This window comes from Pseudophryne corroboree, chromosome 3, assembly GCF_028390025.1.
Source record: "Pseudophryne corroboree isolate aPseCor3 chromosome 3, aPseCor3.hap2, whole genome shotgun sequence".
In the NCBI taxonomy this organism is placed as follows: domain Eukaryota; kingdom Metazoa; phylum Chordata; class Amphibia; order Anura; family Myobatrachidae; genus Pseudophryne; species Pseudophryne corroboree.
Window position 1 is genome coordinate 78,055,079 of NC_086446.1, and position 12,916 is coordinate 78,067,994.

General features: G+C 44.3%; 1 protein-coding gene and 1 pseudogene across 1 annotated transcript in view; one reads left to right on the forward strand and one right to left on the reverse strand.

The window, feature by feature from the left end:
• LOC135057182 (oocyte zinc finger protein XlCOF7.1-like) overlaps positions 1-12,916 on the forward strand; it is a 156,130-nt pseudogene that overhangs the window by 27,705 nt on the left and 115,509 nt on the right.
• The window catches only part of LOC135054802 (uncharacterized), a 79,339-nt gene continuing 75,429 nt past the window's right edge, over positions 9,007-12,916 (reverse strand). The window contains exon 7 of the mRNA XM_063958150.1: positions 9,007-9,810. Coding sequence (XP_063814220.1) covers positions 9,661-9,810 — 150 coding nt within the window. The 3' untranslated portion in view covers positions 9,007-9,660. The remainder of the gene's footprint in view (positions 9,811-12,916) is intronic.

Sequence of the window (12,916 nt, forward strand, 5' to 3'; positions counted from 1 at the left end):
TCCTCCAAGCCTCAGTTAGGTTTTTGTGCCCGTCCGAGAAGGGTGCAATCTAGGTGGCTCTCCTAAAGAGCTGCTTAGACAAAGTTTTTTTAGGTTTAAATCTCAGTGAATCCTGCTGGCAACAGGATCACTGCATCGAGGGACTTAGGGGAGAGATTTCCAACTCACCTGCGTGCAGGATGGATTGGAGTCTTAGGCTACTGGACACTTAGCTCCAGAGGGAGTCGGAACACAGGTCATCCTGGGGTTCGTCCCGGAGCCGCGCCGCCGACCCCCCTTACAGACGCTGAAGATCGGAGGTCCGGAAAGCAGGCGGCAGAAGACTCCTCAGTCTTCATGAAGGTAGCGCACAGCACTGCAGCTGTGCGCCATTGTTGCTACACGTCTCACTGATTCAGTCACGGAGGGTGCAGGGCGCTGCTGGGGGCGCCCTGGGCAGCAATATTAAATACCTTTAGTGGCGAAAAATACATCACATATAGCCATTAAGGCTATATGTATGTATTTAACCCAGGCCAGTTTTCTTAAAACCCGGGAGAAAAGCCAGCCGAAAAAGGGGCGGGGCTTATTCTCCTCAGCACTCAGCGCCATTTTCCTGCTCAGCTCCGCTGGTGAGGAAGGCTCCCAGGATTCTCCCCTGCACTGCACTACAGAAACAGGGTAACAAAGAGAAGGGGGGCATAATTTGGCGATATTGATATATTAAAAGCGCCTATATCAAAAACAACACCTTCTAGGGTTGTTTATATACATTTATAGCGCTTTTGGTGTGTGCTGGCAAACTCTCCCTCTGTCTCCCCAAAGGGCTAAGAGGGTCCTGTCTTCGATTAGAGCATTCCCTGTGTGGCTGCTGTGTGTCGGTACGTGTGTGTCGACATGTATGAGGACGATGTTGGTGTGGAGGCAGAGCAATTGCCGGTAATGGTGATGTCACCCCCTAGGGAGTCGACACCGGAATGGATGGCTTTAGTTATGGAATTACGTGATAATGTTAGCACATTACAAAAGTCAGTTGACGAAATGAGACGGCCGGAAAACCAGTTAGTACCGGCTCAGGCGTCTCAGACACCGTCAGGGGCTGTAAAACGTCCCTTACCTCAGTCAGTCGACACGGGTACCGACACAGATGAATCTAGTGTCGACGGTGAAGAAACAAACGTATTTTCCAATAGGGCCACACGTTATATGATCACGGCAATGAAGGAGGCTTTGCAGATCTCTGATACTGCTGGTACCTCAAAAAGGGGTATTATGTGGGGGGTGAAAAAACTACCTGTAGCTTTTCCAGAATCAGAGGAATTGAATGACGTGTGTGATGAAGCGTGGGTTAACCCAGATAGAAAACTGCTAATTTCCAAGAAGTTATTGGCATTATACCCTTTCCCACCAGAGGTTAGGGCGCGCTGGGAAACACCCCCTAGGGTGGATAAGGCGCTCACACGTTTATCAAAGCAAGTGGCGTTGCCGTCTCCTGATACGGCCGCCCTCAAGGATCCAGCAGATAGGAGGCTGGAAACTACACTGAAGAGTATATACACACATACTGGTGTTATACTGCGACCGGCAATAGCCTCAGCCTGGATGTGCAGTGCTGGGGTAGTGTGGTTGGATTCCCTGACTGAAAATATTGATACCCTGGATAGGGACAGTATTTTATTGACTCTAGAGCAATTAAAGGATGCGTTTCTTTATATGCGAGATGCTCAGAGGGATATTTGTACTCTAGCATCAAGGGTAAGCGCGATGTCCATATCTGCCAGAAGAAGTTTATGGACGCGACAGTGGTCAGGTGATGCGGATTCCAAAAGGCATATGGAAGTATTGCCATATAAAGGAGAGGAATTATTTGGGGTCGGTCTTTCGGACCTGGTGGCCACGGCAACTGCCGGCAAATCCACTTTTTTACCTCAGACCCCCTCCCAACAGAAAAAGACACCGTCTTTTCAGCCGCAGTCCTTTCGCTCCTATAAAAACAAGCGACCAAAAGGACAGTCTTATCTGCCGCGAAGCAGAGGAAAGGGTAAGAGAGGGCAGCAAGCAGCCCCTGCCCAGGACCAGAAGCCCGCCCCGGGTTCTACAAAGCCATCAGCATGACGCTGGGGCTTTACAAGCGGACTCAGGAGCGGTGGGGGGTCGACTCAAGATTTTCAGCAATCAGTGGGCTCGCTCACAAGTGGACCCGTGGATCCTGCAGATAATATCTCAGGGTTACATGTTGGAGTTCGAAAGGTCTCCCCCTCGCCGGTTCCTAAAGTCTGCTTTACCAACGTCTCCCTCAGAAAGGACGTCGGTATTGGAAGCCATTCACAAGCTGTATTCTCAGCAGGTGATAGTCAAGGTACCCCTCCTACAACAGGGAAAGGGGTATTATTCCACACTATTTGTGGTACCGAAGCCAGACGGTTCGGTAAGACCTATTCTAAACCTGAAATCCTTGAACCTGTACATACAAAAATTCAAGTTCAAGATGGAGTCACTCAGAGCAGTGATAGCGAATCTGGAGGAAGGGGACTTCATGGTGTCCCTGGACATAAAAGATGCTTATCTGCATGTCCCAATTTACCCCTCACACCAAGGGTATCTCAGGTTCGTGATACAAGACTGTCATTATCAGTTTCAAACGCTGCCGTTTGGTTTGTCCACGGCTCCTCGGGTCTTTACCAAGGTAATGACCGAAATGATGGTTCTTCTACGAAGAAAAGGCGTATTAATTATCCCTTACTTGGACGATCTCCTGATAAGGGCAAAGTCCAGAGAACAGCTGGAAGTCGGTGTAGCACTAACCCAGGTAGTGCTTCAGCAACACGGGTGGATTCTGAATCTTCCAAAATCTCAATTGACCCCGACAACACGTCTGCTGTTCCTGGGAATGATTCTGGACACGGTTCAGAAAAAGGTGTTTCTCCCGCAGGAGAAAGCAAGGGAGTTATCCGAACTTGTCAGGAACCTCCTAAAACCAGGAACTGTGTCAGTACATCAATGCACAAGAGTCCTGGGAAAGATGGTGGCTTCTTACGAAGCAATTCCATTTGGCAGATTCCATGCACGAACATTTCAGTGGGATCTGCTGGACAAATGGTCCGGATCGCATCTGCACATGCATCAGCGGATAACACTGTCACCAAGAACAAGGTTGTCTCTCCTGTGGTGGTTGCAGAGTGCCCATCTGTTAGAGGGCTGCAGATTCGGCATACAGGACTGGGTCCTGGTGACTACGGATGCCAGCCTACGAGGCTGGGGAGCAGTCACACAGGGAAGGAACTTCCAGGGCGTGTGGTCAAACCTGGAGACGTCCCTTCACATAAATATACTGGAGCTAAGAGCGATCTACAATGCTCTAAGCCTGGCAAAACCGCTGCTTCAGGGTCAGCCGGTGTTGATCCAGTCGGACAACATCACGGCAGTCGCCCACGTAAACCGACAAGGCGGCACGAGAAGCAGAAGAGCAATGACAGAAGCGGCAAGGATTCTGCGCTGGGCGGAAAATCATGTCATAGCACTGTCAGCAGTGTTCATCCCGGGAGTGGACAACTGGGAAGCAGATTTCCTCAGCAGACACGACCTTCACCCGGGAGAGTGGGGACTCCATCCAGAAGTCTTCCACATGATTGTGAACCGTTGGGAAAAACCAAAGGTGGACATGATGGCGTCTCGCCTCAACAAAAAATTGGACAGATATTGCGCCAGGTCAAGAGACCCTCAGGCAATAGCTGTGGACGCTCTGGTAACACCGTGGGTGTACCAGTCAGTGTATGTGTTCCCTCCTCTGCCTCTCATACCAAAGGTACTGAGAATTATACGGAAAAGGGGAGTAAGAACAATACTAGTGGCTCCGGACTGGCCAAGAAGAACTTGGTATCCGGAACTTCAAGAGATGCTCACGGAGGATCCGTGGCCTCTACCTCTAAGAAGGGATCTGCTTCAGCAGGGACCTTGTATGTTCCAAGACTTACCGCGTCTGCGTTTGACGGCATGGCGGTTGAACGCCGGATTCTAAAAGAAAAGGGCATTCCAGAGGAAGTTATTCCTACCTTGATGAAGGCTAGGAAGGAAGTGACTGTACAACATTATCACCGCATTTGGCGAAAATATGTTGCGTGGTGTGAGGCCAAAAAGGCCCCAACGGAAGAATTTCAATTGGGTCGATTCTTACATTTCCTGCAAGCAGGATTGTCTATGGGCCTAAAATTAGGGTCCATTAAAGTTCAAATTTCGGCCTTATCAATCTTCTTCCAGAAGGAATTGGCGTCAGTTCCTGAAGTACAAACTTTTGTCAAAGGTGTACTACATATACAACCCCCAATGGTGCCTCCAGTGGCACCGTGGGATTTGAACGTAGTTTTGAATTTTCTCAAATCTCATTGGTTTGAGCCTCTAAAATCGGTAGATTTAAAATACCTTACATGGAAGGTAACCATGTTATTGGCCCTGGCTTCAGCCAGGAGAGTTTCAGAGTTGGCGGCTTTATCGTACAAAAGCCCATATCTGATTTTCCATTCGGACAGGGCAGAACTGCGGACACGTCCTCATTTTCTCCCTAAGGTGGTTTCGGCTTTTCACTTGAACCAGCCTATTGTGGTGCCTGCGGCTACTAGCGACTTGGAGGACTCCAAGTTACTGGACGTTGTCAGAGCATTAAAAATATATATTTCAAGGACAGCTGAAGTCAGAAAATCTGACTCGTTGTTTATATTGTATGCACCCAACAAGATGGGTGCTCCTGCGTCTAAACAGACGATTGCACGTTGGATCTGTAGCACAATCCAATTTGCACATTCTGTGGCAGGCCTGCCACAGCCTAAATCTGTAAAGGCCCACTCCACAAGGAAAGTGGGCTCATCTTGGGCGGCTGCCCGAGGGGTCTCGGCATTACAACTTTGCCGAGCAGCTACGTGGTCAGGGGAGAACACGTTTGTAAAATTTTACAAATTTGATACTCTGGCTAAGGAGGACCTGGAGTTCTCTCATTCGGTGCTGCAGAGTCATCCGCACTCTCCCGCCCGTTTGGGAGCTTTGGTATAATCCCCATGGTCCTGACGGAGTCCCAGCATCCACTAGGACGTTAGAGAAAATAAGAATTTACTTACCGATAATTCTATTTCTCATAGTCCGTAGTGGATGCTGGGCGCCCATCCCAAGTGCGGATTGTCTGCAATGTTTGTACATAGTTATTGTTACAAAAATCGGGTTATTACTATTGTTGTGAGCCATCTTTTCAGAGGCTACTTCATTTGTTGTTATCATACTGTTAACTGGGTTCAGATCACAAGTTGTACGGTGTGATTGGTGTGGCTGGTATGAGTCTTACCCGGGATTCAAGATCCTTCCTTATTGTGTACGCTCGTCCGGGCACAGTACCTAACTGAGGCTTGGAGGAGGGTCATAGGGGGAGGAGCCAGTACGCACCATGTGATCCTAAAAGCTTTATTTAGATGTGCCCTGTCTCCTGCGGAGCCCGCTATTCCCCATGGTCCTGACGGAGTCCCAGCATCCACTACGGACTATGAGTAATAGAATTATCGGTAAGTAAATTCTTATTTTCAACCTCCTACTCCACTACCTCTCCTCTTGGTCCTATACCCTCACAAGTCAGAAAAACTTTGTCTCCTGTGCTTATGCCAACCTTAACTAAAATCTGTAATCTCTCTCTCGCTCTACTGGTATCTTTCCTTCTCTGTTTAAGCATGCAGTGATTACTCCCATTCTGAAAAAAACACAATTCTGATCCAAACACTAACTACTGTCTCATCTCTCAGCTCCCATATCTCTCCAAGCTACTTGAGACCTGCCTATACTCACCTTACACACTTTCTTCTCTCCCACAACTTACTGGACCCACTTCAGTCAGGCTTTCGTGCCCAACACTTCACAGCGATGGCACTGACCAAAGTAGTGAACGATCTGGTCACTGCTAGATCGAAAGGCCATTACACACTACTTATTCTTCTAGATCTCTCTGCTGCTTTTGACACTGTTAACCACTCTCTTCTCATACAAACCCTAAAATCCCTTCAGGACACAGCCCTTACTTGGTTCTCATCCTACCTATCTAATTGCTCTCTCAGTGTTCACGTCTCTGATTCTACCTCCTCTTCTCTACCTCTATCAGTGGAGGTAGTCCTAGGTCTTCTGTTTTTATCAAGCTATACCTCATCTCTTGGTTAACTAATAAGCCCCTTCGGATTTCAGTATCATTTGTACGCTGATGATACTCAAATCTACCAATCCTCCCCAGATTTATCACCATTTCTGTTGGTCTGTGTCACTGAATGACTGTCTGCCATTTCATCTTGGATGTCACCTCAAACTCAACATTTCCAAAACAGAATTATTTTCCCGCCAGCCAAGAGTATTTACCAACCTGATATCTCCATAACTGTTGATAATGCGACTATCCAACCTTCCTCACAAGCTTGCGGCCTAGGTGTCATTCTTGACTCAGAACTGTACTTTGTTCCACACATTCAATCTGTCTCTAAATCATATTACGTGCATCTAAAAAAACATCCAAAATACGTCCTTATCTTACACAAGACACTGCAAAACCTCTAATCCATGCTCTCATTATCTCCTGCATTGATTATTGTAATAGTCTCCTAACTGGTCTTCCCAAATATATGCTGTCATCCCTACAATCCATTCTGAATGCAGCTGCAAGGCTAATCTTCCTCGCTAGACGTTCATCGGCTGCAGATCCGCTCTGTCAGTCCCTCCATTGGTTACCGGTATTCTGCCGTATTAAATATAAAATACTTTTACTTACATAAAGGCTATTAACCAAACTGCACCAACATACATCTCTTCACTCATCTCAAAATATCTCCCTACCCGACCTCTCCGCTCTGCACAAGATCTGCGTCTCTCATCCACACGTATTACTTGTTCCCACTCAAAATTACAGGACTTTGGGGTTCATTCCAACCCGATCGCTTGCTGCAGTTTATCGCAGCGATCGGGTCGGAACTGCATATGCGCTGGAGTGCACCGGCGCATGCCGGACGGCCGAAGGTCGTCGTTCTCTAGCGAACGCCTCTGACAGGCAGAGGCGGTCGCTGGGCAGGAGGGGGCAGCACGGCGGCGCTTGGACGCCGTTTTGGGGGTGCGGTCCGTCCAACGCAGGCGTGGCCGGACCATGCTGGGGGCGGGCCGCAGCAGCTGCGTGACGCGACACAGCGACGAGCAGCTCCCGGTCAGCCGCAGGATCTGCGCTGGCCGGGAGTTACTCAACAAGTACAAAAGCATCACCGCTGTGCGATGCTTTTGTACTTGTGCGGGGGGGCAGACAGACATGCGGGGCGGGCTAGCCCTGTGCTGGGCGTCCCCCCGCATGTCTGGGAACATGATCGTAGCTGTGCTAAATTTAGCACAGCTACGATCAACTTGGAATGACCCCCTTGATATATACTTAACCAACTCTGTGGAATGCCCTCCCACACACAATAACGCTCACCTCTAGTCTCCAAACATTTAAAACTCACCTCTTCAGACAAGCCTATATCAAATTCTAGACCCACCCACATAATCTTCAATGCTTCCCTATCTAATTACATCCTCTCTATACAGTACACATTACCTCACATATTTTGTCTTCCAACACTGCTGGGTGATCATATCATACAACCCGTTAAGAACCTAACAATCTAGTGGACCATTATGCAACAGATACCATCTATCCTTGTGTATCAATGACTATTTCCAAATAGATTGTAAGCTTGCGAGCAGGGCCTTCCTACCTCTTTCTGTCTGTTTTTTGCCTGTTTTTAGTTCTATTGCTGATGTTCTAATTGTAAAGTGCAACGGTATATGCTGCGCTATATAAGAAACTGTTAATAATAATAAAGTGTGCCTGCAAATGCACGCTTCTGCACGTCAATGAAAGCCTATGGAGCGAATGCCGGCTGTGATCAGTTGCAGCACAGTGCATTCACACTATCCTTCAATGCGTACACAGTGCGCACGCATTGCGTTATAGATGAGCATGGCTATCTGTATACAGCAAATGGGTGAAGTGTTGCTTGTGAAGTGTCCTAGTGGAATCCTTGAATTGCATCCTGACACACATTAATCATTTTCTGCAAAATCTAGTAACACATAGCTTCTGTTTTTGAGCGAATGGTTTCCTTCAACTGGCGTAGGTATTCAGCCTGCGACTTTGCTGTATACAGATGGGCATCAGCACTACAAATAACTTCATGGAATTGTTCCACAGTACTAGTAACCAATTTACTTTGGTCAGTGTGGACCCTCTGTGTCCTCATCATCCATATCAATATTATGAAAATGTTTTTCAACTATTTTTTCTGAAGGCTTCCAGACTTGGAAATTTATCACACTGATGAAGCATACAAGTTTTTGAGACTGAAGAACAAACCAGGATTTTTAGTTAGGTCTTTGTAGTCCATCTTCAGTAGTAGAGCAGAAACAAATATTTTTTTTACGTTTTGGTGAGTTTCGCAAATACACATAGAATGCATACCTCTTGCCGCAACACTAACACACCATGTAGGTCATAAGGAACAAACCTTAGACAATCCAACTTGAATGTCTGGAAAACAGTATTTGAAAGCAAGATAAAGCTTTTTCAAGCTTACTAGGAGTAACCTTTTCTGTTTGTGAATCCTTTTTCCTCCAGGAACAGACGTTCTTTCCAGGGCACATCCGAGAATATTCATCATCTTCGTAAAACTGCTGTACCTGATGTATTACCTTGTATTCTTTGACATTAAATAAGTTATGGACTCAAGTTATGTTTAAGTTTTTAAATTTCATGATTTCTTGTGTTAATTATGTATGCGGTACAACAGGAATTAAACGTCAACTTCATGATTTCTTTTCTCCACTATGAAACAGAGTATCATGCTGATTTTTTTTTGTGTGGTAGTAATGTTCCCAAAAAAACCACCAGAAGAAAGGCGCCCTAATTGAACCTGTGCTGATATGCTGTTCTTACAAACCAGGGTATTAGCAACCCTGTATAGCACTGAAAAAATAGAGAGCGCAAACAGATTAATTAATAGTATTTACTATACTGATCTATAGAAACCCATAACCACTGGGTATTAAATCAATAAAATCACAAATTATTTTGCATATGTGTACATACATTAAAATAAATTTAATAAATAGGATCCTCTAACCTAAAATTCACAAAAAAATGACTGGACACAAAGTTCTCCTTTTGATATGGCAATAAAATGTATCCGATAGTATAAATAAATATAACCGTTTTTTTCCTTTAGCTCCGTAATCCACAGACTAGTTCAAATAGCTAGTGCAAGACTTCACTCTTTGATATATAGTTGCAATTCATTGGAGTGAAAAGTTTTCAAGTCTCTAATAGCAAGTGCACTGCTGTTTGTACGGCTTCCAAGAAGTTAATCTAAATGCAGCGGCTCCGTCACACGCTGTCTACAGATGGCAATGAGAGAGATGTTTGGAGTGGTTACGGCTTACCGCTTCCAAGGTGATTCGAACCGGCGGCGCTGGGAGTCTCCTCGCGCTGGCTGGTTACACCGATCACTTGTGGATAAAATGGTTGTTAGCAACGGTCCCCGTTTGCAGGAGGACCACTGCTGGTGGCTCCAAAATTGAAGAGAGCGGTGCAATGCAATGCAGAGCCGTAAATGTATGTGTCCGTGGAAAAGGCAGGAGTCCCACAGCCTATACCCTGACGTGTTTCTCGACCAAAGGCACCGGTCGTTTCTTCAGAGGGGAAAAGAATAACCAGACCCTTCCAGTCTCAGTTCTTATAGAGACCAGAAGCTCATTAGTGCAATCAGCTGAGGATCCACTTCTCTCATTTAAAGGTGTCTGTGTATAAAACAGAGCATTATTCATCCCATTTGAATACAAAGTAATACATACTAATAATCATAACGAAAGACCATTAATTATACCTGTTTATTATAATAAACCCAGAAGGCAGATTTAATAAATAAGTAAATAAATAAATATCTTGCTAATAGAAATCTATAGATTATTATTATTATTATTATTGATATTATTATTATTATTCACCCCTGGGTTTTTTTGTGTTTTTTTGTATTTTATAAATAAAGAAATAAATACATCTATTTTACTTCATTCTTTAAGTATAAACTTATTCTATATAACATGGAGACAGCAATACACGTCTGTGGACATAAGAAATTAAAACAATATATATAGATAAATAAACACGTAAGAACATGAGTGTACAAACAAAAATGTCTTAATTTACTCTATAGAATCATTTATATTAGTTATATATATATATATATATATATATATATATATATATACATACAATAAAGTAGGAGCACTCACCAGTCTTCATAATATTCTGATTTTTATTAGCAGCAAGACATCAATAGAGGGGTGTAATCGACGTTTCGGTTCCCAGTGGAACCTTTGTCAAGATCATAGAGCACAATAAGTGGTCCCCTTATAAACCCTAAAGTGACCCTCCCCCTAATTAATGTAATTATGGTTTATCAAGTAATCCACCAACATCAAACATCTAAAATTTACATGTAAAGACACTACATAGACAAACACAACATATACATAAAAGAAAGAATCCATAGTTACCGGATAGACACATGATTCACTACTACCCGCTGTACTCAGCGGTAAACTTGCGGCGTGCGCTTCACTGCGCACTTGACTTCCGGTATCTGGAACGCAAGTTCCGGACACCTGACCGGAAGTGCTCAATATCATCACTCGAATCTCACATAGAATACCGGCTCACAATAATCCAGTCTCCATGGAGACGTGACAACAAATCAGAAGGATTTGTAACCAGAGCAGCATCTTAAAAATGTTTGTTAATATGGTGTAGCCAAATTGTGAGATATTGAAAGAGGTAAAATAGTGAACCTTACATGTGTCTATTCGGAAAGGTCACACAAAGTCAGCAGCACGTGAGCTATAGTAAATTCTAGCAAAATCTGATCTCTAGAGTATAATTAATAACTCAAAATGAAATGAATATAAACCTGGGCATGGACACAGACCGTCCACTTAAAGGAGCCACAGAAAGCAAAAAAATGAAAAATATAATAAAAAGAAAAAGCAGATATTTATTCCATATGTCCATGAAAATTCATTCCAGAAAGATGCCATATTGGATGCCCTCATTCAGGCCCTTGGGGCGTATAGTGTCCAGTCGAAAGATCCATGAAGCCTCGCGTTGGAGCAATAATTTTGCTCTATCCCCACCTCTCTTTAAAGGAGCTATACGATCTATAATCATACATTTCAATGAAGCCAGAGTATGTTTCGCCTCAAAAAAGTGCCTAGCAACAGGCTTATCCGAATGTCCCTCACTTAGTGCTGTTCTGATGGACAAGCGGTGATTCGCCATCCTTTCACGGAATGGACGCACCGTTTTGCCCACATACATCAGGGAACATGGACACGTAAGTGTATAGATGATAAAGTCAGAGGTACAACTCACTCGCTGGCTGATCTTAATTTTTTGTCCTGTATGTGGATGGTGGAAATATTCTCCGGAGGTCATGCTCCTGCAAGTCGTGCAATTCACGCATCGATAACACCCCTTCTTTTGTACTGATAGCCAAGAATCAGATTCTGATCTTAATGGTCTATCTGGTTGCATGAGAATATCCTTTAGATTTCGTCCTCTTCTCAAGCTAATGAGAGGCTTAGCTGGTAAATGCTTGCACAGGACTGGATCACTTTTAACCACCGGCCAGAGATTTTTAACTGCTCGTCGAACCACAGGACCCGCAGTGTCAAATGTTGTTGAGACCACAAAGGGATTTTGCGGCCTACATTGTTTCCTGACATTTCCTGTTGAGAAAATCTTTAAAGCTTTTTGTATACAATTGTCAATAGTCTGTTGACTATAACCCCTAGAGGAAAATTTTAATTTCATCTCTTCCATTTGTATCTTGGCTGTATCGGGTTCTGAGTTATTTCGGAGCACTCGCAAAAATTGTGAAATCGGCATATTCTGTTTAAGCGAGCCTGGGTGATGGCTACCAAAATGTAATAAAGCATTGCGATCTGTGGACTTCCTGAACAGTCTGTGTCCATACCCAGTCTCTGTGGCATAGACAGTTACATCAAGAAAATTTATTATATTTTTAATTTTTTTGCTTTCTGTGGCTCCTTTAAGTGGACGGTCTGTGTCCATGCCCAGGTTTATATTCATTTCATTTTGAGTTATTAATTATACTCTAGAGATCAGATTTTGCTAGAATTTACTATAGTTCACGTGCTGCTGACTTTGTGTGACCTTTCCGAATAGACACATGTAAGGTTCACTATTTTGCCTCTTTCAATATCTCACAATTTGGCTACACCATATTAACAAACATTTTTAAGATGCTGCTCTGGTTACAAATCCTTCTGATTTGTTGTCACGTCTCCATGGAGACTGGATTATTGTGAGCCGGTATTCTATGTGAGATTCGAGTGATGATATTGAGCACTTCCGGTCAGGTGTCCGGAACTTGCGTTCCAGATGCCGGAAGTCAAGTGCGCAGTGAAGCGCACGCCGCAAGTTTACCGCTGAGTACAGCGGGTAGTAGTGAATCATGTGTCTATCCGGTAACTATGGATTCTTTCTTTTATGTATATGTTGTGTTTGTCTATGTAGTGTCTTTACATGTAGATTTTAGATGTTTGATGTTGGTGGATTACTTGATAAACCATAATTACATTAATTAGGGGGAGGGTCACTTTAGGGTTTATAAGGGGACCACTTATTGTGCTCTATGATCTTGACAAAGGTTCCACTGGGAACCGAAACGTTGATTACACCCCTCTATTGATGTCTTGCTGCTAATAAAAATCAGAATATTATGAAGACTGGTGAGTGCTCCTACTTTATTGGATATATTTGTACTAATGGATCTTGAGGATTCATTTTTGTTTGGAAGCCACCCCAGCATCTGTGGATAAGGCC